The sequence below is a fragment of the Pterocles gutturalis genome, unplaced genomic scaffold (assembly GCF_000699245.1).
Source record: "Pterocles gutturalis isolate BGI_N339 unplaced genomic scaffold, ASM69924v1 scaffold6057, whole genome shotgun sequence".
Classification (NCBI taxonomy): domain Eukaryota; kingdom Metazoa; phylum Chordata; class Aves; order Pterocliformes; family Pteroclidae; genus Pterocles; species Pterocles gutturalis.
Window position 1 is genome coordinate 1 of NW_010107798.1, and position 26,746 is coordinate 26,746.

At 37.5% G+C, this 26,746-nt stretch overlaps 1 protein-coding gene across 1 annotated transcript in view; it reads left to right on the forward strand.

Moving 5' to 3' along the window:
- The first annotated feature begins 4,908 nt into the window (after positions 1–4,908).
- Positions 4,909–26,746, forward strand: part of TDRD3 (tudor domain containing 3) — a 42,942-nt gene continuing 21,104 nt past the window's right edge. Inside the window, exons 1-5 of the mRNA XM_010072362.1 lie at positions 4,909–4,943; positions 8,454–8,538; positions 12,091–12,156; positions 23,443–23,603; positions 25,960–26,101. Coding sequence (XP_010070664.1) covers positions 4,909–4,943; positions 8,454–8,538; positions 12,091–12,156; positions 23,443–23,603; positions 25,960–26,101 — 489 coding nt within the window. The remainder of the gene's footprint in view (positions 4,944–8,453; positions 8,539–12,090; positions 12,157–23,442; positions 23,604–25,959; positions 26,102–26,746) is intronic.

Here is a 26,746-nt window from a genome sequence, read left to right on the forward strand (position 1 = left end):
TTCCAACCTTCATGATTCTATGATATCACACTGTGGGTGTTGTGCTATGAACCCCTCACTGATGCAAGTGTTAAAATGTGTATTCTCTGTGTAAGAACTTGACAAAGAGTATGCTGAAAATTTGATTTTAATACTTAATTTTTGGAACAGGGTAATTTTAGTGAGGCTGGAGGGAAAAAAAACCCCTGATACTTATACCAGTAATTAAAAAGAGAAGAGTGGTGTTTGGGCCTGGGGAGGTCTGAAAGAGAATGGTGGACTGTCAGGCTAACCTTATCATAGACCAATACTTCTGTTTGCAAGTCAAATGTATTAAAGAATAGTTTTAAAACTATGAGCAGTTGCTCAAGCTTTTGTATGAAAACAGTCCTTGTCTTTTGGAAATGGATGAGAAGCTGGGTTAGTAAAGGTGACTAGAAGAACATGACATAAATATAGACTTTGAAACACTTGAAGTATTGCAAGGAGTGCTGGGGTGCCCTCTGCCTTTGATTGCCCCTAACAGAAGCCTCCTTACCACCAGGTCCTGTCTTAGGCCCTACTGACTCCAGGTGTGAGGCAGCTCTCCTCTCCAATTTTGTTCTAGAAGAGGGGAAAACCTCAGCTTGTTAGGGAGAGCAGTTGTGGCCGGACCCTTTGCTTCTCCAGTGTTGGTAGGAGAGGAAGGAACTGGCTCTGCAGCAAGATCCCAGAGGCCGGGTGGGCAGCAGGAGGTTCCTCAAGGAGCAGTAGAGTGGGTGCTTGCTTTGGGTCTCACTGTCAGACGCTGGACTGGTATTGCTTATGCAATGAAACAAGTTTTGTAGTGTTTGGTATCACATACACTTAGGATTGTAATGCTCCTAAATTATTGGTCTTTATCCCATTCCTACTGAAAGTTTCAGGTAGAAGTAACCTAGGAAGAAGCTAATGCGTTGGTTTTATTTAAAGCACTGCGCTTTGTTTTTTTTCTTTTCCTTGGCTCTGAGCATTTGCTGTGATTTCCTCAGGTCGTGATTTCACTGACAAAATAGATTTTACTTCTAGATAAATAACTTGTGTTTGCTTCCCCACATTTAGAAAAAGAAGGGGAGAAAAAAGCTTTTACCATTTAATGTTAAAAAAAAAACAAACCCTTTTTTTTGGTGTGTGTTGTTCTAAAAATACATTGGCTTTCTTAGCTGGTATTTTTGTTCAAGTGTCATAGACATCTGAGAGAGGTTTAGGCCTTACGTTTTGTCAGCTGAGTGTGTGAGAAGTTGAGCTTGGGAATGCTTATTTTCTGACTTTGTTTCTGGGACTCCAGCTTGGCCTGGGTTTGAGACTGCACTTAAGGAAGTGGTGTGTTCCCAGAAGTAAAAAGTTAGGTAGCTGGGATGCAAGTTTAACTGCCCAGGCAACTGACGTGTTGTAGTGGCTGTGCAGCAGTTTCAGGAATGTCAGTAATATTTTAAAGATAGATAAACAGACACCAAGGTACTTAAGTCTAAGTGCTTACCTAGTTGAAACCAAATTATTTAATTTTCAGTGTACTTTCTGGATGGTGCAAATAGGTTTTTGCTATCATAATTCCACTTAAAACTTAGTGAGTTCTTAATGATATGTTACAGTACATTCTGTTATTTTTAACAATTTGATTTTGCATCTTTAGGGGTTGAAATAGGAAAACTATTCAGATTAAGTTCCTGTAAGGCAATTATAAACCTGGTTTGACCATACCAGAAAGAATGGCTGTGGAAGGTTCACTGTCAAAATCTGAGGCTGCATGAAGGCATCTTCTAAGTCAAGTGTTATTTGATACTGTCATTCAACACCTGGGTGATGGTGCATGAAGTACTAAGCTTAAGCACAACATGAAGCTTGTTAGGAATGCAAAGCTGTGAGTGCTCAGGGTCAGAGTTCAAACTGATGTTAACATATTGGAGAAGTGATAGGAGAACACATACAGTTGGGTAGCAATGATCATTGGTATAAGTACAAGTTATACAGGAAGATAAACCAGATGCACAAGATAAGGGCAAGATGTACAAGATGTAGGGAAGTAAGTTTTTAAATATGATTGCAAAAAGGAAGGGCATGGTCTCTTCTCCATAGATGCGGAAAAAATGAGGTAACAGAAGGCAGTGCAGCGAGGTTAGATGTTAGGAAAAACTTCAGTTTTCTGGGTGTCAGGATATTAATAGTAAAATTGCCAAGAATGCCACTGAATCTACATTTGTCTTTCCTTACAGACATTTGGCTTGTGGATAAAGGAACAATTTGCCCTAGTTTTATCAGGACTTTTGAATCTTTCTAAAATCTTCTCTATTCCTTTTCACCCTCAAGTCCCATTTTATTTTGTCTGGTAATTTGTATAGTATTGCATTATTCTTTAACTAAAAATCTTGGAAGCTGAAGGGAAGAACAATGTCAGTTGCCTTCCCAGTATTGTTATGCAGGTTATAGGGTATGAAGAAACCTTTAAATCTGCATTTCATATTTAGCATAGTAGTGTTTTAAAATGTGTTGTGTTTTTTTTTTTTTTTTAAATGGCTTTAATGATAGCCCCTCAGTAGAATTTGTAGCATTACAGTGTAATTCCTTTGCGCAACTGAAATGCAACAGAACATTTTGTAACCCAACTCCCAAGTTTTTAGAATAGCTAATACGGGAGATACGGTTCTTGTGTTATGGAACAATACTGGCACCCAGTGGTGATATCGTACTAGTGCGTTATTTGAAGTTGCACTTTGCTGTATTAATAAAATTGTTCTCTCTTCTTTTATGGTATTACCAAGTATGAGAAATTTGAAAGTTCTTTGTAAATTTTTTTTTTTATTTAAAACCTTATCTTTTTAATGGCATGATTGTATAAATCTGCTTACTTAATGAAGTAATATACATATTTTGCATATACACATTGAAAACAGCAGTATAAAATTTACTATAAAACTTGAACATGTTCATGTGTCTGGCAGTGAATTGAAGTATTGTTAGCACAGTTTGTGTTTTCTGCTAATGTCACAGTGATTCTGTGAAGAGTTGTGAATCTAAAATAGGTAAATTTATAGAGCGTGTTTATTAACGTCACTTCTTTCCTTTAGTGAAAGCTTCTCCTTAATAAAATGTTAACTGTAGAGATGATAGGAGAAAATTACAGAGGAGTTCTAGAACAATGTAATATGGGGTAGAAAAAGGATTCAAGTTTTGTGTTTGTACATGAACTGTTAATTACAAATAGAGAAACATACTTTTCAAGAAAGCTGCTTGTGGAAAATAAATATTATTAGGTAAGGTGTTTACCTGGTGGATTTAATTCTAGAATAGAGCTCTTATTTTAAATCTTTTAAAGAGTGTGTGTGTGTGTACACACAGGCATGTTTGTCTCTAGATCAAATATTTGATCCAGTGGTATAGAGCAGATAACCTAAAATACGTCTTCCTTTGATACAGCCAATTTCTTCAGTGTTTCAGACATAGGTGGTAATAGTGTAGCAGTAACAGAAATCTGTCTGTTTAGGCCATGTCAGGTGTAATCTGTTCTTGATGAAGTACAGGAGAAGATTAAATGAGATAAGTAGAGGCACAGTTGGGATTGGTACTGCAGCGTTATAGCTCTTAGCAATAGGAAGTAACAAAAAGGAGAACGTGCACACCTGTAACATGCAAAAATGCATTGTTATATCGGTATCATACTTGATGTGAAGGTGCAGTGGGAAAACAGCTCTGCCTGTCACTGATGTGTTTTTCTGTGTATTACAAAGAAGAATAACTGAAATGTTTTTCATAGAAGCTTATAGAGAAAATTTTGACAGAAAAATTGCAGATTTGGGTTTTTATGTGAAAGTTTCACATAGAACATGCTGATTCATTACTAATGGCTTTGTTTTAATGTTTCATTTGAAGGTAGGGTAAGAATTTAGGTACTTTCTAGGAGATGTTCTGACAAAAGCTGTTGCTAAGAGTGCTGTACTACTACAGGTCTCAGATGAGTGGAGCTGGGGAAGGGGGAGGAATAGGGGCCACATATCCCTCGGGTTTCAGCAAGAATCATGTGGAAGAATTGCAGTAGAAGCACATATTTTCCTCTCTCTTCTGGTCTCCTCTCCCAAGAGAATAATCCACAAATAACTGTCTCAACTACTTGCAGGAGCTTTGTGCCTCTTCGGTTATAAACTGATTTAATTTCTTTTCTTTAATTTGTATTAATGTTCCAAGGCCACAGAATCCCTGTGTGACTCATGTAGTATTGCCTGCTGTAATTCCTTTAAAATCAATTGAATTATCAGTGTTACTTCAATTTATAACTTTTGAGATTGCTTTAAAACATGTTGTGCAGGAAACAAGTCTAGTGAGTACTTTTTTTCTTGGAAACCAAAGGTGATTACAATGTACATTTTTTCTAGTTACCAATCCTCATAGAGAAAATTTCAATGTGGTTTGTGTGTGTATGTTGGATTTTTTTTGTTTTAATTTTTTTAATTCTTTAAAATTTCCTCAAAAATAAACACCTCTCTTCAGGATGCTTAATATTTTGGTGTATAAAGACAAAAATTAAGCTGCATGTTTGAAGATAGTTGCTTCCTTTTTTCAGGCTCATCTTCAGGCTCCGGGGTGGTATTATTTGCATTATATGTTAAGGAAATAATTTGTCTCATTGCTGTCAGTGTAAGATGTCAGTGGTCAGCTACTGGCTAGCATTTGTCTTCTTAGAGAGCTTTGTGGAGCTTGGCTGCTTCTAACTCTATGCTTCTCACCTATTTGTTTAATAATTTATTTGTTTGCTCCTTCACCTTAAACAAAAGTGCATTATTCTGAAATGTTTGTTTATGGAAAGGACAAAAGGAAATTTCTTGAATGTGTCAGTGGCATTTTTGTGCCTGGGTATTCCCCGTGCCCCCTTTTCTTTAGAAGGGGAGATAGCTTGGAGAGGAGGTATGGAGAGCAAGAATGAGCGAAGTGCACTGCTTGTACGGCACTGCCAGGTACCTCTTGGGGGTTGGAAGGTCGTGAGCTGCTTCCAGCAGTGTGGTCTGGTTCATGGGTGGTTTAGGATGGCTTCCTACCCCTTGGCAATGGGCAATGTGTTGGATTAATGTAATAGGATCACATTAGTTCATCTTTCATTATCTAAGGTTGTCATAGGTCATGGTATTTTGCAAAATGGGCAGAACGGGTGATGTACATGTTGTGAGGCACTTGAGTGAATATAATAGAGACACAGAGCTCCAGGGCTGTTCTCTTTGACTCGAGAGGAGGTTTTTGCTGTCTTTGGTTTTGGTCAGGGTCATTTTTTTGCCTTTATCTAATAGAGAGAACAAAAAGATTGAGTGGCCTTATGCTGTAAAGGTCCTACCTACAGCATATCACATACCTTTATTAAGAGCAGATAGAAAGGGGACTCCTTTGGAGCATGGAAAAAGAATTTTAGATTTAATGATCTGTAGGATTATGGCATCTGAAGAGTTAATTTTGCCTGTTGTAACTTCATTTTCATACTTGAGAGATGTAGGTTTTTTCTGTATAAATACATTTATTTTTAAAAAATCCTAAAAGACACATTTTTTTTTTTTCCTTAAATAATTAGTGTTCCTCTAGCAGGAAATATTCAAAACTAAAGCTTAGGTTGTTCTTATAGGAGACTACAGAGGAAAAAACAAAATATTTCAAGTAAGAACTTTCTGTAAGGTTGTCAGGACAAGCTAAACATGTTTTTGGAGTAGTCATTTCTGTATAAAGTAGTCTGTGTAAGAGAGTTATTAGAGCAAAATAGAAGAGACTGACTTGATACGCACTGGTTCCAAGCTTCTATTAAATAAAGAGAAATCTGTGTTTTGGGTCCTTCTGGTACAGAGTGTTTCCTGGTTGCAGCTTGTTCCCCGACTAGTTCCTGGCCATTTCTGATTAAATCTACACTTTTGTGTCCTGCTGCACAGAAGCAACACCTGCATGTTATTGGAAAGCTCTGCTAATTTTGGGTTTTTTCCCTTTGAAGTTCTTCAGTTTTGCTGAAGTAGTTGTTGATTTGTTCTTTCTTCTTGAAAGTAATTTTGATCCTGAGAATTGCTCTTATGGATTAAAGTAATTTATGCTTTCATGTAATATCTATAAAAACCAAACGAACCAATCCCAAACTATCAAATACCCCCCATTTTGATGTTAACAGATCTTGCTTTTTTTGAACTTAGTTTAATAACCATCATCAATCTTTTGCTGAAAAGCTTTAGTGTTTGCTTAAATCAAGCTAACAGGTGTCCCCAATGGCATTTGATGATTGGTGTCTTTGTGACGTTGGCAGAGAGTTCAGTCAGGTGGGCAATGTCTCTGCTAAGTGCTGCTGCTTAAATTAGCACAAGTCAAAAATGAGTAGTCTTTTCCAGCAGTTTTCTCTTTATCCTTCTGTCTCAAAAAAACTCAAAAGTAATGAGACAAACTAAAATGAAAATTTATGTATAAAAAAAGTTATAAACTGAAAGTTTTGATTAAAGCAGAGTACTGTAAGAAAACTGCAGCCCTGCTAGCTTCAGTAGAATTCAAGAATTACTTCATTTCCATTAGGAGCAGAAGAGGAGGAATCTTTTCACAACTTGCCCAAGAGTCTAAATCTCAGTTTATGGATTTTGTGCTCCCCCCAACCCCTGGTATTGATATTATGTTCCATTTTATGCTGAAGGAAACAGAAGGTACACTTGTGGAGTTTATGATATTGGACTTCTTAAGAAGTCTCTTGGTGTAATTAAACCACAGTTGAAGCCTCAAGAGTAGGATAGTGCCTGTAGGACATGTCTGTTCTGGTTTGCTCTGGTGCAGAGTGGGAGTGCTGTTCTGTTTTACCTTCTGACTCCAGCTAATGAGATCCATCTGCTAATTTGCTGTAGGTACCTGAATCTTCACAGGTCGTAGTACTTGAGCTCAGAGTCGCTCAGCTGGTAAATCCTGCGTTCCCATGTAAGCCACCACATCTTGCCACCTTATTCTTCTCAAGTGTCTGTGTTTTATATAAAAAATAGGATTGTTTCTTCTTATATTTTTATACATACATTTATTTTTTTCACATTCAGGCATCTGAGTTTTGGGTTGTTTGGAGGTGTGGTGGGTGTTTGTTTTTTGTTGTTGTTGTTTTTTTATTTTTTTGTTTTTGTTTTTTTTTTGGTGGTGATCTGTTCCTTTAGAACAGTTACATCCCATCAAGTGTCTGGGTCAGAGCACAACTGGGATCATTACTTAGTCTGGGAACACTGGCAGGGCTGGAGAAGGTGAAGTTAGTGTTACTTGGGCTAGAATAAAAAGGGCCTGTCAAATGTACTTTCCTTGAAATGTTTTGCCTTGTCTTTATGTTCCACGGTGGATGTTATTTTCTTTGAAAATAACTGTTTCTTGAAGTACTCAGGAATATTTATTTTTAATTTTTCTTAATATGTATTAAACTTTCTTTCTTAAATCATTCTTTTGGGAATGGTGATTTCTTGAGATGTAGTTATTTAAATGTTATTTGGGCAACTACTGTACTTCAGACCGAGTATCTAGCAAATATCAATTATTTAGTGATTGCTGTGATGTATTCAAATAAAATGAAGAGCTCTACAGAGAAGGCAGGTTGCCAGCTACATAAAAATAAAAGCTGTGGCTTTGAATAGGAAGTACAAGGCAAAATGAATAACAAATGTCACAATTTCTGACCACTCAAGTTAAAACTTCTTTTTCCAAGTGTTTTTGGGGGTTAGAATAGGTCAGCCCTTTTGAATTAATGAGCTGAATCCATTTAAAACTTAGCTTTCAGATTAACAAATTGATTGCATGCTCAGAGTTTTTGCAGAACAATACTGACCCTGGACTACCACCATGAGGGTCATAAATGCTATTTTCAAATGTGGTTGTGGAGGAGATTTTCTGTTCTTATTTAAACTTTTTCACCATATTTGACTATTGATACACTGTAACGCGCTTCCATTTTTGTTAGTTTCTTTGTAACCCAGGCAAGCAAGTACGCATTTTATACCATAGCAGTGTTACCTACCTCAGCCCGTGAGAGCTTAATCATAGTTTTGCTCTTTAGAAACAGATGTCGTTGGTTTGTGTGTGGGATGGGTTTTTTAATTTGTTTTGGTTTGTTTTTTCCTTGCAAGTGCATGAGTGAAAGCGTGCCACTTACATTAAGCAATGCCCATAATGGCTGATTTTGAAACCAGGTTCCTATAATTTGTGGGGGAGTAGGCATGAGGAGCCTAGTGTTAGCCTGTTTGACATAGTCAGGATGATGCTGTTGTTACTTTGCAAGTAAAGTTTTTTTTTTGTTTGTTTAGAAATTATGGAGGAAGAAATCTCTTTCTCTGTGTAAGGAAACTGATTACATTAAGTCATTTTCCAGCTATTTTTAAATCTATGCTTTATCAGCACAAAAGATACAAACTAAATACAGTAATCTTATATAGAGAAAAAATGTTTGCCTAATAGATATATCATGTGATGTTCTAATTCTTTTTTTTTTTCAACAGGTATCTTTCAGATGAAGGAATTGAAGCTTGCATAAGTTCATCTGAAAAAGTTAACACAAATGACATTATCCTAGTTGCCCTTAATGTAAGTTATGATTGTGAAAACTTTTTTTCTGACAAATCATGCTAAAAATGCTCTATCTAATGGCTTCAGTGTAGGTTTGTGTGGCTAAGTAGGTGTACAATTGTGTGTGTGACTTATGTAAAGGAAAGGACAGAGTACTTACCTCTCCTTGTGTGTATGAATTTTGAATTTTATTTAGAAATAACACCTATTCCAAACTCTGAAAGCTGGAGGAGAAAAATGAACGTAATTTTTAGTAGGAAAATATTTTAATATTTATGAAATGTAAATCTAAAGTCAAAGTACAAGCAGTTATAAAATCAGAAGTGCTGTGCACTGACATGGGTATGAAAGTGTAGTATAAAATATTAGTTTGTTAGGATGAATAAAACGCCCTCAGTTTGACTTCTGGACGTGATACTCTTTAAAGTACGTTCAAACTAATGGTGAATTGTCCTGTGATGTGTACATAATTATGTAACTACAAACAGGTTTTTGATTTACTGTAGAAATCTGGATTAGTAGTCGTTATTCCTGCCAATAAATTAATACAAAAAGGTACAAGACGGAGAAACAACTTGGAAGCAATAAACTTTAATGCTTTTAAGGACTCAAGAAAAGTGTGCATGTAAATTCCTGTTTTTTAGAATTGTAATATACACGTTGTTCGTAAACGTTAGTATATTTGCTCCCTTTCAGTAACAATGAAAAGAGGGCAACTACTTAATCCATGTATTTGTTAGTTATTTTTAATTTATTCTATCAAAATAATGAGGGAGAGTTTTGAGAATTTTAAATTTTCTTTGTTTAAAACTGCTCAGTCATCCATACTCAGAGGTTGTAAAGCTTGTATATGGATTTATGTAAACTTTGTCCTTTGTAAATAAGCTATATGTAGTTCCAGTGGGAAAAACAATGTAGCAGAGCACTTAAGAGAAAGTATTCTTTCTTAATAAAATTGTTAATGAGAATTGTTAGGGATTATTATCCATCTTAAAGATTCAACCACTGTTAGTTTAGGATGATACTCTGAAAATGGTTTCCCCTCTGCTCCTTTCATTTATTAAGAATGTATTTGATCACTCATATGTATGCATGCACAAATTCAAGTAATGAATTCGAAAAGAACTAAATCGAAGTTATAATGCAAAAATGCAAAGAATGTAATGCAAAACATGCAGAGAATAAGCATTTGGTTTCTGGACTGTAGTAGCATGCCTGTATTTATCTGAGAATGTATTACTGCTTTATGAAAAACCCAAAGAAAGTACTTCCAAGTTGCTCGATGTGACCTTGCATTTGATTATATGTTGGAACAAGTACTGACATGATCATTTGTGCATGTATGTGTTGTATTTCCACTTTGTTTGATAGATAATAAAACCAAAATAAACCAGAAATGTTTTGCAAGTATTCTGAAGCTGATTTAATTCGTTATCAATATTTTTGTTATTAAGTTGGTTGTTTTGATGCCCAGAAAATTAAGTTGCCTGTTGAACAGTGTGGCTTGAATGTCAGGATAACAGTGAATTTAGATTCCACTTGGTAAATATTCACAGATTCTTCCCTCGATTGCCAGATTGTTATTTTATAAAAGGTCTTGCAAGGAGTTTGTAAAAGTTGTGTCCTCTTCCTGCTGCTGTAATTGCAAAGCACCTTGCTGGAGACTAATCAATTATATGGATATGGAACATGTGGGAACAGTTTATAGTGCCTGTGTGCTATTCAGAGATAAATAACTGACAGGTGACAGATCAGTTCACTCAGGTGGGCTCAGATTGAAAACTGAATGTGTGTTCTTATCACTATCTGTGGCTATCTTGTGCAGCATAAAGTGGGTTGAGCATTTATCCACTCTATAGATACTCGGAGTAAATACACTGAAAGAGCATCCCTACAATTAGTTATTTGTAGAGTATCAATGTTTCTTACTGAAAAACAGAATAAACCAGTTGTTTACAATATTTTAGATAGTAAATACAGTGCTGCTCAGTTCAGGATTAGGATGCTGGCACAATAGTCTATTGGCATGTATTGATGGCAAGTTAGTGTACAAGTTACAGTAGTAATTACATTTAGCACTTCCTTCAGAAGTGTTTATGATCATAATAAATAAGGAGGGTTTTCAGCTTCAGTACAGTAATCTGTACCAGCATGTTCTATTTAAAACAACAGGCTTATTTCAAGCAATGGAGTGCAGAAAAAGTAGGTGGTTTAGGCTGTACTGCTGTGCTTCATTTTTTTTTTTTTAATTAACACATGGAAATGCACTAAAAACCTGATGTGTAAAGTTTAATTAGTTATTGTTCCATTTCCTATTTTCACATGCTGCACCTCTTAGCCATCCAGTGCATCCTTTTGTCACACATCACCCTGACTGATATGGTTGGCCAAACAGTGTTAGGTGAGGAAAGTACTTTGTGGAGATTTTTTCCTTTGATTATATAAGTGATTTAGTTTAATGTTGTCAGTGGCCATGTTGCACCATTGCTGAATAATATCATGCAGCTGTCTACTTCACTTGCAAAAGAAGTAATCATTTATATTAAAAAGCATTTAATGGAAATACGATGTAAGCTTTCAACTTTTCTAAGGGAGTAGTGCATGTAAAACCACACAAACTGAAAATTCTTTTGTGCTGATTTTGGCTGGGATGAAGTTAATTTTCTTCATACTAGTTGGTACAGGGCTATGTTTTGGATTTGTGCTGAAAACAATGTTGATAATACAGAGATGTTATAGTTATTGCTGAGCAGTGTTTATACAGTCACCTTTTCTGTTTCTCACAGCACCCCACCAGCAAGTAGGCTGGGGTTGGGAGGGGACACAGCTGGGATAGCTGATCCCACCTGACCAAAGGGATTATTCCATACCATATGATGTCATGCTCAGCGTATAAGGCTGGGAGAGAGAGGAATGCAGGGACATTTGTAGTGATGGTGTTTGTCTTCCCACGTCACTGTTAACATGTGATGGAGCCGTGCTTTCCTGGAGATGGCAGCACCTGCCTGCCCATGGGTAGTGAATGAATTTCTTATTTTTATTTGCTTGTGTGCCATGGCTTTTGCTTTACCTATTAAAAGGTCTTTATCTCAGCCCACAAGTTTTCTCATTGTTACTCTTCTGATTCTCTCCCTGGTCCCATCCAGTGGGGAGTGAGCAAGCAGCTGTGTGGTGCTTATTGTCAACTGGGGGTAAACCACAAGAGCTTTTTTTGAAGTGCCACATGGAGAGCGAAGAAAGAAGTTTACCTCTATTAAACCTCAGAGTTATGTCTAATATTTAAATATTATTTGGTCATTTTTCTTTCATCTATCAAAAGCAGTTTAATAATCTTTGAAAATGTGCTTAAACCAAGAATGTAATTTAAAAAGCGTAAGGATTTCTTTTGTAAGCTCTTTTAGTTGTTGAATTTTTTTCGTTATATACAGATAGAGGGATTTTTTTTTTATAGTCTATAAATAGTTGGCATTATGGAAGAAATACCCTTCTTTTTCCTATTTTATGATGGTTTTTTTTTTTGAAACAGGATATTATAGGTTAATATTTTCTTGTCTTCTATATTACTTTCAGACAGATTTGAGAACGATTGGCAAGAAATTCCTTCCCAGTGACATCAATGGTGGAAAAGTGGAAAAGGTAGACAATATTTTTACTTCACTTTTTCTGTGTTCTGTAATTTCTTTGTGATGACAGCCTTCTATGCTGCATTAGTCTGGTTTTGTCATTATTTCACACACAAAATAACAATGTTTGAGTATATTATAGGATAAATATATGAACACACAGCCACTAGGCTTAATAAAGAGAAGAGTCTTTCTTTTTTATTTCTCAACTTTGAAATGCTTAAATAAATGTGAACAATCCTAGCAACCTAATTTATCACTCAAAAGTCATTTAACCTGTTTGATCTTGACATGGTATTAAAAGGTCTTTTTTTTTTACATCTCCTTTATTCTTACAAGGGCAACAAAGCAGGTTAGGAGTAAAGCAAAGCAGCTGTGTGATGGATTGATGGGCCAAGGCCAATTGTATGAGGTTCAGCAAGGCCAAGTGCCAGGTCCTGCACTTGGGTCACAACAACCCCCTGCAATGCTACAGGCTTGGGGGTGAGTGGATTGAAAGCTGCCCGACAGAAAAGGACCTGGGGTTTATTGGTCAATGGGAGGCTGAATATGAGCCAGCACTGGGCCCAGGTGGCCAAGAAGGCCAACAGCATCCTGGCCTGCATCAGAAATTGTGTAGCCAGCAGGACTAGGGAAGTGATCGTCCCCCTGTACTCAACACCAGTGATGCCACATCCCGGATACTGTGTTCAGTTTTGGGCCCCTCATGCAAGAAGGACATTGAGGTGCTGGAGTGTGTCCAAAGAAGGGCACGAGGCTGGTGAAGGGTCTAGAGCCCAGGTCCTATGAGAAGCAGCTGAGGGAGCTGGGGTTGTTTAGTCTGGAGATAAGGAGGCTGAGGGGAGACCTTACTGGTCTCTACAACTGCCTGAAAGGAGGTTGTAGAGAGAGAGGTGTTGGTCTGTTCTCGGAAGTAGCAAGCAATAGGACAAGAGGAAACAGCCTCAACTTTCTCCAGGGGAGGTTGAGATTGTATATTAGGAAAAATTTCCTCACTGAAAGGGTTATCAAGCATTGGAATAGGCTTTCCACGGGGGCGGTTCCCAGGGAGGTGGTGGAGTCACCATCCCTGGAGGTATTTAGAAGATGTGCAGACGTGACACTTAGGGACACAGTTTAGTGGTGGAGTTGGGAGTGTTAGGTTGATCTTCAAGGTCTTTTCCAACCTAAACGATACAAATCCATGATTGTATGTTAGTGCAGTCATGGGTGGTGGCTTTCCTGAGCAGTGTGTTTGGTACCAAAATATTACGGAATTATGCTGCAGACTGTATTTTTGAGGTAAAAAAAAAAATATAGTAAATGTATGGAAAGCATTGAAGCTGGTAACCTTAAGTAAGAATTCTGCATTGCAGATTTCATCAGCGCTTTAGGCAAATTTGTAATGAGAAAGACAACCTGGCCGTTTTAAAATCTTTTAACAAGCCTTAAATTCTTGTAAGCGCCTTGACTCCATTTTAGTCTGGTTCCTGTCCCAGTAGAACAGAAGTTGCTGCAGGAAGACTTTTTCATGCATTTCGTCACATGAGTGGAAGTTGCTAGGGCAGGAAGTTGTGACCCTGCTCCAAACAGTCCCAAATACTTTCCAGATCAACTATCGCTAGTATTGTGCACACACCTCTCTCTTTTTTACCTTTCTTTTGTCAAAATTTTTACATCTGCGTATCTGAAACAGAGTAGCTGCTTATGAACACAATGGTCATTTCTTCTTTTATAGTTGCTGATGCTAGGTGTGGCACAGCTGTTTTCGTTACAGCTCACCTTCTTTGGTGTTGGTTTGCATTTTATAGCTTCTAGGAAACTGGGCCGACCTTTATTTGAACTTTTGAGTTCAGACATGTTGACATGGTGCTTAGGGATGTGGTTCAGTGGTGGACTTGGCAGTGCTAGGTTAATGGTTGGACTTGATGATCTTAAAGGTCATAAACGGTTCTATGATTCTATGGTACATAGATATACATATTGTATACATAATACATATTGTGCTATATTACTTGTCTTACTGATACACATGATTGTAACTATACACTTGGTAATTTTCCTATGACTGTGTATCCTATAGGTTATGTGGATAAACCACGTTAGATGGTATAACACTGTGTATGCTACAGGATAGTGTTATATTCGAATCTTCAATGTGATGAATTATTAACGTATGTTCTCTTTAGATAAAAATTAAATTTGGCCCCTTCACTACACCCTTCTTGTTTTGTTCCTTACATGCAATTAAGGGAGTGGATAAATAAAGGAACCTACCTACCTAGCAGTAGTTTTCATTTCAAATTATTACCCCTAACTTCCAAATATTGGCTATCTTTATTACTGATGTGAAAGTTCTGGGAATACATATTTTATTACTCTTGAAATTCAAATAGTGATAAATTGAGGCGGGTTTGTTTTAAGAAAGCAAGATTGATGAGGGAGGCTGTTAAGAGCTGTTTGGATTTGTTTGTTCAACTAATGCTGATTTTTAAACGGAGTGGTGACTGCTGTAAACACTGGCTTCTGCAAGAACAACAGGAAGACCATTATTGTCAGATATGAAAAACCCACTTGAGAGATAATGTCTTGCAGGATCATAGTTTTTAGCCAGGTGGTATTCTGTGCATGCAACATATTATTTACAAAACTAACTTTCTGGGTCAAGTTTGATTAACTTTATTTCTTATTATGTGGAGCTCTGTTTTTTGCAGGAATTACGTAAATCAAAATATTTTATGAATCTGATAGTTTACCTGTTTAGGTTTCTGTGTAACATGCTGTTCAAGATTCTTCAGTGCTTAAGTAATTTTTACCACCTAAAATAATTGATTTAGCTGTTTCTTGTATCTATGATATTAATATTTTTCTTCCTCTTTAGTATCGTGTTTTTGAAATATGGAAAACAAACAAAAATAATTGCTTTTTATGACATCTGTTTTTCACTGTTCATTTCTCAGTTACTTAACTGGAATGTTACTGAATTTTGCATTTCAGATCATGTAATATTCACCAAGTCCAAATGTGTTTGGCTAAATGTAACTCTCCAGAGTATTAAGGTTGTATATGTGGTAATGCTTGCCTTATTTAGTTTTTTTGTTGAAACATTATTTTAGTTCAAAGTTACCTTAATAGTACTGTTTTTTTTTCAGAGTTTTGTTGCATAGTGGTAGGATTTCTTTAGAGGTAATTGATCGGTTTTCATTCATCACTTGAGAATATACCTAGTAACTTGCCCTTTTATTTTAGCAAAAATGTTTTCTAAATTTTTGTTGTCATTACATAGTCCAAGTGGTCAAATAAAGGTAAAACTGTCATTGATTTTCCCACAGCTTTGATGGATGTAATACATGAGAATCTACTTACATGCTTTAAAGTGTTTGCTTCTAGTTTAGCTGCTCAAATCACCACTTGGATTTTTCATGTTTCTAAGCTGAAAATAGAGAAGGTGAAATTGTGCTATTTGTTTCCACTAAATACAAAACCTCTGCACAAAAACAAGGGATTTGTGCTTGAAAACTGTGGTGGTTAGTACTTTTAAAAACCTGTGAGAAAACAGCTACCCTTTCATTGGAGAAACCTTCTGCACCTGTACACACACAAATACATTTGTATTTCATAAAGCTGAACATCTTGGAAAATGAAATGGTGGAAGAGGTGAGAAAAATCTACTTCTAGATTAATTTTTCAAGGTTTCCTGTTAAACTTGGTGCTCTCCCTCAAATGGTATTTGTTAAAACCTAGAGACTTACATACTTCTGTCAGTATTCTTAAGGAGCCAGGATTTTTTTACATGAGAACTTTTAGTAAAATTTCATTTGGTCTTACTTTAATCAGCTGTTCTTATTTGGATCACAGGTCTTAGAAAATTATTCTAAAACAAAACCAAAAAAACCTGCAAACCATTTTTTGGAGGAAGATAATCCTTCAGCTTTTGAAAAAAAGTAATGATTGCACAGAAAGTGTCTGTATTCAAGAAGGACTCCTATTTTTAGTTTTTAGCCCAGAATCTTAGATAGTGTACTGAATCTTTGCTTTCTTAACTGTACTGTTTTGTTTTGGTTTGGGTTTTTTGGGGGGTAAAATAAAGCAAATCTGACTACTTAATAAGTGCTGCTATTTAGTTTGCAATGTATTTGAATATTTTATATTACAGAACTATGTGTTTATGAAGGAGGTATTTGCTTTGTGCAAATAAAGGTTATGATTTAGACAGAAGTGACTTGTTAATATAATCTCTCAGTAGAAAGCAGGCATTTATGATTAAGAAATTCTGAAGGAAACAATAGAAATTAGATACTACTGTCATTCCTTTTACCCAAAACTAGGATCATAGAATCAGCATAAAATCATAGACGGACCCCTGAGGGACACCGCTCGTGACTGGCCTCCACTCTGACACAGAACCATTAATCATAACCCTTTGGCTGTGTCCAGCCAGCTAATTCCTAATCCATCGTACAGTCCATCCTTCAAATCCACACCTCTCCAATTTAGAGAGAAGGATGTGGTGAGGGACCATGTCAAAGGCTTTGCAGAAGTCCAGGTAGATGACATCCATTGCCCTTCGCCTGTTCACTGAAGCCGTCACTCCATCATAGAAGGCCACCAGATTGGTCAGGCAAGATCTGCCCTTGGTGAAGCCATGCTGGCTGTCTCGAATCACCTCTTTGTCTCGTATGTGCCTTAGCATAGCTTCTAAGAGGATCCTGTTTCATGATCTTCCCAGGCACAGAGGTGAGGCTCACCGGCCTGTAGTTCCCTGGGTCTTCTTTTCTCCGTTTCTTAAAAATGGGAGTAATATTTCCCTTTTTCCAGTCTCTGGGGACCTCCCCAGACAGCCAGGATTTTTCAAATACGATGGAGAGTGGCTCAGCAACCATCAGTATTACTTGTCTGTATCTTGAGAACATGTGGTGTATTTCAATCTTGCATAGAAAATAACTTCATTTTGTAATATTAGTGTAGTAGGATATATGTGCATAAAAGCTGGTATAGACTCCTAGTGTGAAACAACATGGCTATTTGAGCATTTTATGTGTTGATCAACTTCAGTCATTAATACACAGAGATGTTTATTCACTCATTTATATCTGTTTTGTATGGATTTTAAAAAATCAAAATTACCGACATTAACCACAAGATGGCCACATTTGCATAGGGTTTGAAGAAGCTGTACCCTACCATTTCCATCTAGATGACTATATACCATAAATATACATGAAGTATTTTTAATGGAATAAAAATGAAACGACTACTATGAAGTTATAATGTACAATTTAGTAATGATGTTATATTTAAGTTATAACCGGTTTTCTTTTGAGTATTTATGTTCCGTTGCAATGGAAACATTCATTCCAGAAGAAGATTCAGAAAGGATATAATTTCTGAGCTCAGAGAGGTGCCTTCTGAGTACTGACAGATTGATGTTAAGCAATTAGAACGTAAGTTGCCAGCGTTTCTAATTACGCTTCCCAATTTCTCGCTCATTACGTTAATACAACTAACTGTGCTATGTTGCCTTCTAGTGTCTCTTTGATAGTGGATTTTGGTTTCCTACAGGCATTTTTAAATTTTTTTTTAAAGGGATGATCAGATATGCTTTTCCATTTAGAACTCATCTGCATTTAGAAATAACACTGCCGCTCTTGAGGTGCTCATCTCTGACCTTTCAGTGAGAATGACATCAGATCTCTTGATGTAACTGTGTTTGAAACTGCATGTGTCAAAAATTATCCTACATATTTTTAGTTGTTTGTTTGTTTCTGATTGAGATGATTTTGACAAGACTATGTGTGCCGTAATGCTGACAGATTGAACTGAGTCATAGTCTTTAGAAATAGCTGTTTGGCAGCCTTAGGTAAGCTGTGGGCTTTGTTCAGTGTTTTGATTGTGTTCTGAGCTCCTAATGCCCATTTCAGGAGCTCTTAAAAAGGCATGACTACTACCATATTTTTGAGAAAAAGTATATAATGTTAGATACAATAAGATAAATTTTTGTGAGAGGGTGACTAGTGTTTGGTTTCAGACCTGTTTGAGTGTGTCATGTTGTGGTGGGTTTGCACGTCAGGACCGCTACGGACCTCCACCAGAGTTTCCTCTGGCTTCGCCCTGCCAGATGTTCACCATCTTTCGGGTCCTAGCAGGCCCTAGCAGGTGCCAGGTACCCACCGAAGCTGCTCTATCACTCCCCCTCCTTGTTTGGGAGAGAAAATACAACGAAAGGCTCGTGGGTTGAGATAAGGGCAGGGAGAGATCACTCACCATCATGGGCAAAACAAACTTGATTTGGGGAAAAATTAATTTAATTTATTACTAATCAAGTCAGGGTAGGATAATGGGAAATATAACAAAATGTTAAAAACACTTTCCCCCTACCCCTCCCTTCTTCCCGGGCTGAACTTCACTCACAGCTTCTCTACTTCCTCTCCCTCAGTGGCGCAGGGGGATGGGGAATGGGGGTTGTGGTCAGTTCATCACATGTTGTCTCTGCCGCTCCTTCCTCTTCAGAGAGAGGACTCCTCACACTCTTTGGACTCCTCACATTCTTCCCCTGCTCCAGCGTGGGGTCCCTCCCACAGGAGACAGTCTTCCATTAATTTATTCAACATGAGTCCTTCCCAGGGGCTGCAGTTCTTCACGAACTGCTCCAGAGTGGGTCCCTTCTGTGGGGTGCAGACCTTCAGGCACAGACTGCTGCAGCGTGGGTCCCCCACGGGGTCACAAGTCCTGCCAGAAAACCTGCTCCAGCCTGGGCTCCTCTTTCCACAGGTCCTGCCAGGAGCCTGTACTAGTGTGGGCTTCCCATAGGGTCACAGCCTCCTTTGGGCATCCACCTGCTCCAGTGTGGGGTCCTCCCTGGGCTGCAGGTGTATCTCTGCTCCACTGTCACTCTCAATGGCTGCAGGGGCACAGCTGCATCATCATGGGCTGCACCACCGTCTGCAGGGGAACCTCTGCTCAGGCACCTGGAGCACCTCCTCCCCCTCCTCCTTCACTGACCTTGGTGTTTGCAGGGCTGTTTCTTTCACATTTTACTCCTCTCTCTGCTGCTGTTTCCACAGCAGGTTTTTTTCTTCTTCTTCAACATGTGATCGCAGAGGCGTTACCACCGTTGCTGATGGGCTTGGCCTTGGCCAGCGGTGGGTCCCTCTTGGAGCCAGTTGGCATTGGCTCTGTTGGACATAGAGGAACCTTCTAGCAGCTTCCCTGTAGCCCCCCCAGTACCAAAAGCTTGCCAGACAAACCCAATACACGTGTTCCTGAATTAACGCTGATAGGTTTTGTGGATAAAGAGGAAGGAGTGGGATGTGGTATGTATCAGTGACTTTTTGTTAGAGTTTTATTTCCAGTCATTCCTCTTATCTCTCTTTGTGCTATTTCAGATTCTGACTTACCCACTAGTTTTGCCATACATTAATGTAAACCTTACAGTATGAATATTATGACATTATATAGTATAAGTTATATTTTTCACTTTGAAAATGTAAGCAGACCATTCATTATGGAATCAGTGGAGGATAAAGCTAGTATTCATTCCTCAACTCATTTAGCCTATGTTCTACTTTTAACTTATTTGCATCCTTTAGACTCTAATCACTGAGAGCTGTTTGTACTTATTATGGCACATAAAATGCAATTTCTTGATTTTTCTACTTGTTTTTCTTGTTTTCAGTTGTGGGTTTTTGGTTTTTTTTGTTTTGTTTTTGTTTTTTTTTTTAAATTAAAGTCATTGCTTTATGACAAAGCATATGCTGTGCTTTTCATAGCATTCCAATCTTAACGTGTGTAGTTGCTTGTACAGTTTGCAAATATTTCTGGAGAGAGCAAGGTACACCTGCACTATTTGGAACATAAGAATGAAGGCATTGCCTAAATAGTAATATGGCGTTGTATACAAGGTCACAGAATCATAGAGTGGTTGAGGTCATCTCGTCCAACGTCCCTGCTCATGAAGGGCCTCCTAGAGCTGGGTGCCCAGGATCATGTCCAGTCAGTCTCCTAAGGTGGAAACTCCACAGTATCCCTGGGCAGCCTGTTCTGTGGCTCGGTCACTCTCACAGTAAACAAGTGCTGTGTGATGTTCAGGTGGAGCCTCCTGTTTTACTTTGTGCTGTGCCCATTGTCATTCTGTAGGCTGAACAGTCCCAGCTCTCATGGCCTTGCTTCCTAGGGTTCATCACCTCTGTGGCCCTTTGTGTCCAAACCAGATGTCCATCCTGTAACAAGTTTGGTCTCTTCTGTGAGATCAGTGGAAAACACTGACTGATGGGCCACTAAAGTGAAACTCAATGGCCCATCAAGTAGTGTTTTAAGAGTTTTAGTCTTCACTACTGTCTCTATTATGGACTGTTCTTAGGGTTTTTGTATCTGTGTATTGTTATCTTTTTCCCCTCTCATCTGTTTAGTGTGCTGAATAGCCATTAACCACATATCTTTACAAAATGCGTGTCCTTTCATTACAGGTATTGTCACAGTTTTCTCAAATTGCAGTCCCTTTTCTCAAAGTGTAGAGGTTGTAGAAGTGTTGAAAGAAAGAACTTGGTTTAATCACAAGCCAAATGTATTGCTCATTTTGAGAAATAATTATATTGTTCTAGCTGATGTTTTGAAATGTTTTCTCTTTCTTCCCCTTCGTGGGGGTAGAAACCCTATGTGATGTAGAAGTTGTCTGAAACAGTCAACATTACAGTACGACCTGTTAAAAATGTTAGTAAGGAAACCGAAACCTGTGCTTTTATAATGGAAAGCAACTTGCAACCTTAGTAGTGGGGATATAACCAGTCCTACTACACTTCTAATACTTGATAATTAACTAGAAATTTTTGTGGGATAAAAAAAAGTTCTCACCTTTTTGTATATGACATTCAGCAGCTGAGTGCTGAAGAGGTTTTAGACTGACTGACTCTTTGATTAAACATGGAAGTGTACCTGTGGACCATAACTGATTTGATTTTTATTTCCTTATTATAATATGTTTTTCTTGGCTTAGTTCTCACAATGGCATTTTACAATAGCCCACACAAGGAGTGCTGGCATAGGTCATCTGGATTCATCTGGAATCCCATGGTGGTTGTCCTTGTTCTGCAGGAAGAGTGACTTTCTTTTCTCCTGCCACTGTGTGCATGTTTCGTGTGATGAGAGGGAACATGAGCTGAACTGGAACTGGGAGACATGGATGCTCTAAGGTCCTGATTAAGTCTGTGAAAATAATAGTGGTGTTCACGTGGTGTATATCTGAGAAAACTATATATTTCCATTCCTCTTTGGCACCTTTTTTTTGAAGTGACATGTAATTTTCTTTGGTAAAGAAGCAGACACTGTTGTCCCAGCTCAACAAATGTGCAGCTCTGCTTTACTGTGGTGTATGCTTGACACTGTAGACTCAAACCCCTGAAGTTATGGGTGTATATATATTCATAGTTAGCCTAGCCCTCATTTCTCTGCACTCCAGATTTTTTTTAAGCAATAATTTAAAACCAAAAGCAAGTACCTAGAACTAGAATTTGCTCAACATTTGTGAAAGAAATTGCCATCATAATAAAGCTACTGTTCAGCCAAGTGACAGACCTAGTTGTGGTTAACTTGAAATGCTTCTCAGTTACTTAGTGTTTTTTCATTTTTACTTTGAAAATATTGTATAATGTTAAAAACTGCTGGCATTAATTTATGTCAAGCGTACTTTTGTTGAAGGAACCCATGAGTGTGTCACTGTGGTTCACTGACTACTATAGGAAGAATCTTTTCTGTGCAAAAAGTCTAGATAATTTTTTGTTGTGTAGCTTATTTGCTGTAGTTAACTGATAGAGGAGGGGAATTTCTTCTCATAATATATGTTAGATTATCCAGTTCTACTTCTGTTGAAATAAAGGGATAAAAATTTCCATTCATATGCGAAACACAATTGGTCTTTTAATTGTTATTGAGAAAAATAAGTTTCAGTCAGCATTTACTAAAAGTGCTGTTGTGCTTATTTATGCTTATTTTGTTCGAATCTTAAGTACTGAAGAAATAAGAAAGCTTCAAGTTTTATTAGGTTCCAAATAAACAACTTCTTCAGCTTATGAGAAATTCTCCATCTGAATTATTGCGTTTCCCATGGTTTGATTTGAAGTCATAAACAATGCAGGTGCCTTCAAATTTTAAATTTATTTGAAAGTATCAAGAATAGCAAAAGTACATAGAAATTTTGATTTATATTACTGGCTATTGTCTCAAGATCACAAAACCGTTTAAGACGAGAACACTATAGGGTGCTGCTTTTGCTCCTGTTAGTGACTGTTTTCTTCCTAATCTTAGTACAATTTCATGCTTTGATGGTGTTCCAAAGTATTTTCCTTTCTTTTTTGTTCTCATCCTAAATGAAGTTCCTGTTTCCTCATCTTCTGATTTATCTAGTTTCACTGCTTCTATTCTTTTATTTATTAATTTATCTTTGTGTATCATTTTATGTTGTTCTGAGCTACCTATTCTGTTTCTCAAAGGGAAGAAGGTGGTGAAATGTGCACTTTTTCATCTTTTCTGCTGTCTCATAGATGCTAGAGATTAGTTGAGTGGCAACAGATTATTCATTTTTATTTCTCAGAGGGATCAGAATGACTATGTACTCAGCTATAACCCAGATGTGATTAAGTGGTTTAGTTGGTTGTTTTTTGTTTGTTTTTTTTTTGTCGTGGGTGGTGGTTGGTGGTTTTTTGTTTTGTTTTTGTGTGGTGTGTTTGTTTGTTGTTTGGTGTTTTGTTTTGTGGTTTGTTTTTTTTTTTGTAACAAACTGTGGTGTGTACAGAAAGATATGCTGCATTTTTAGGTAACCAACAGGTAGTAATGTCCCTTGAGTTGGTTAAGTTCTGATTGAATCTCTGTTTGAAGAAGCTGTGTTTCTAGTTAGTGTTTAGGAAGTGATTGTACTTCAAATGTACTATTGATACAACCAGATAGTCTTCAAAGCTAGGTGTTTGTTTCTTTAGAACTTTGTCACTGAGACACTGTGATACAGTGTGTGAAATCTTATCTGGACTCCATAGTATGTTGAAAGTGACAATATGTGTGAGTGTTTTTTTTTTGTTTACACTCCCAACTCTTTTCATTCACTTCTCTTCCATAATTGTTATTGCAGAGATGTATGAAGCATTGCAGTTGTTTCTATGAAAAAGCCATTTTTATTATGCTTTAGAATGTATATTACATGAGTGATAGATATCAAACATGACTGCCTGATTAAATTAGACTTCATTTTGCCTGGAGGCATCTGTTAGTCTGTCTAGATAGTACAGCTTTATGGTGTTAACAGTTTTTTGTCTTTTCTGTTTTGCATAAATAGCTGGAAGGGCCATGTGTTCTACAAATACAGAAAATTCGCGATGTGGCTGCACCAAAGGATAATGAAGAATCTCAGGCTGCTCCCAGAATGTTACGTTTACAGATGACTGATGGACACACAAGCTGCACTGCTATAGAATACAGTAGCATGTCAAAAATAAGGTGAACAGCTTTCTTTTCAACGTTTTGCTTTGATACTTAAATGTTCTTGAAATAATGGAAGTGTCCTTAGTAATATATGGAAAAATTACTTGACAAAACAAACTTCCTTCTTGAATTTTGTGTGTAAAGGAGAACCCTAAATTCAGCACGCAAAAGTGTACATGAATGTCATTTAGAATACTGTTTATGCTGAAGCACATAATGGAAGAAAGTGGATTTTTGCAGACAACTGGTGAGTTGAAGTTGAGGTGTCACGCAGCTTTTTTCTGATTTCTTCACTGAAAGAGTGATCAGGCATTGGAACAGGCTGCCCAGGGAAGTGGTGGAGTCACCATCCCTGGAGGTGTTCAAGAAACGTGTAGATGTGGTGTTTAGGGACATGGTTTAGTGAGTTAGGTGATGTGGGTTGACGGTTGGACTTGATGATCCTTGAGGTCTTTTCCAACCTTAATGATTCTATGATTCTGTGATTTTGGGTGTGTGCAAACTTGAGACAAATTCACAGCTTTTAAGTACTATCAGATCTTTTGTCTGACTTTGGTAGCAGGAACGGGACAGGCCTGACACACCTAACTTAATGCAACTAGTGCTGCTTTACCGTGGGCAAGGCTTTAACTTGGACTGAGTTAGTAAATATTTATTCAGTTAAAAATGAAGGGTAAGGAAGGTAATGACTGTTGAGAATGGGGATTTTTTTGGTGTGTGTTTGGTTATGAAGATGCTGAAAATTATCTCCAGTGTTTAGTCTCAGTGTTAGGGTACGCTTTGCTCTTTGCTCTAGTTCAGATTACTTTGATTTGGAAAAAAATTTTCCTCTCTCGCTGCTAGCTGCAACAGTTAAATATAGATATGGATTTGATTTTTAAATGACATGTTTTACTGTTAAACTGCTCCTTCTGAGCAGGAGCCAGCTTGCAGTTCAGAGTGATGCTGTCTTAAAAGGTAGAACACTTAATTTTTGCTTGAGATAGCAGAACTTGTAATATTATATTCCAATGTGAATATAAAGAGAGCAGAAAAGGAAGGCAAACAGGTCCCTGTGCAAGTAGATTCTATATCACAAAATGCTTAAAGAAGAACACCCAGAAGAAGACATAATTTGGAAGTTTTTTGAGAAAAATCTCAAAAATGTCAGAGAGCTCATCACTCTGTAGTAATGATGTGAGCTCTTCAAGTAACATTGTATGAAAATATAATTTGTGTTGTTTATGGTTGTTTCAGGTTTGAAGTTGGACTATTAACCTGGAATAATATGGTGTTTCAGTACATAGTGTGTTTTTAAAATAAATAAATAAAAACCACAGTTTGCTTTGAAATTAGAAGTTCTTCATGACTAGGGTTTCCATTTACCCCTCCCCTCCTTTGCATAATTTGCATTTTTTTGCTATATTTCTTTCTTGTCTGTTTTTTCTGATCTCATTTGCTTTGCTTTTATCAAAACAATACTTGAAATTCATTAATATTGGTAAGGTTAGTGTCACCAGTGCTGAAATTGGCTGACTCCACTGTGAATGTTCCTCACCGTGTGGTGTGGTCCTGTAATTGCAAGGATAGCTTCAGTGTATTATAAGAGGTTATTGTTGCTCAGTTGGAAGGTTATAACTGACTGAGTCCTGTTCCTCACGAGAAAAATCATAGTTTCCAGATTGTGCTTCTCGGCCTGTCTTTTGAGTACGGTTTGGAAATGCATGTTTCTTTTATCCATCTGCATTTGTTTTTCATAGGGTGGATTCACATGAAAAGAAGGTAAGGTACCTTCTTGTGGGAGCTGACCACAGAAAGCATCCGTATGTTTTTACATGATAGTGATGAGAGAAGAAAGCATTACAAGATGCAAGTTTTTTTTATATTTATTCTGTTACAGTCCTGGATGTTAGTAGTGTATAGAAAGCTTCTTTTCTAACACCTCTTTGTTTTTTCGTAAGTTAAGTATCTAAAACAAATGAGATGATTGACCATCTGGAGATCCTCTATTTATTTACTATAAATGCATCCTAGGATGAGGAACTTAGACAACTGACTCTGAGACATCTTTTGTTCGTCTAAACAATTCACATCCTTAGTTTTGTATTGTTAAACTGGATTTTAACCAAACTGACAATTTGCAAACATTCATCCCTATTAGAATCTAATTTGCAATATGGCATTTTTGTGTAATGAATGGGAAGCGTTCCAATACATCTTTTGAAAAGTGCTGTGGATACTGAAGGAATTATTGCAAAGGGTTTTTTATGATAATTTTTTAGTATGAAATATGACAATAGTGGAGGTACAATAAGAGTAGAATTCAGTACGTTTTTGGTGACAGAATACTAATAAACATATTTGAAATGTTTGGCTTTGTTTCTACTTCTAGCCTGAACACTCCACCTGGAACAAAAATTAAGCTTTCAGGAATTGTTGAAGTGAGAAATGGATTCTTGCTGTTGGATGACAGTAACACAGCAGTTCTCGGAGGTGAAGTGGAGCATCTTATAGAAAAGTGGGAATTACAAAGGGTGAGGTAACATCACTGGAAATACTTGTCTTACAGGATGCATATTACATTTAATGGCATCAAGCTTGATGTGTTGACTGTAAACTTTCATATAAGCTTTTACAACTTGACTGTCCCAATATTTTTAGGGATGCAGCCAAATATATGTAAATAGGTCTTATGTGTAATGTTGCAAATGAAGAAATGATAGGTGATCTTTGCATGGAAACTGATTCCTTTTGTAGTCTGCAAGGACTGAAAACGTTAATCAAACATTAAATTTAGACTCACCAAGTTGGAGGTCAGATGGGATCCCCCCGAGGGTGCTGAGGGAACTGGTAGAACTGCTCACCAAGCCACTTCCCTTCATTTATCAGCAGTCCTTGCTAACCAGGGAGCTCCCAATTGACTGAAGGTTAGCAAATTTGATGCCCATTTACAAGAAGGGCTGGAAGGAGGATCCAGGGAATTACAAGCATGTCAGTCTGACCTCGGTGCCAGGAAGGGTTATGGAGCAGATTATCTTGAGTGCTGTCATGCACCACATACAGGAAAAGGCGATCAGGCCCAGTCAGCACGGGCTTATGAAAGGCAGATATTGCTTGATGTGATGGGTTTACCCTTGGCTAGGAGCCAACCCCACACAGCCTGTTTGCTCACCCTCCCC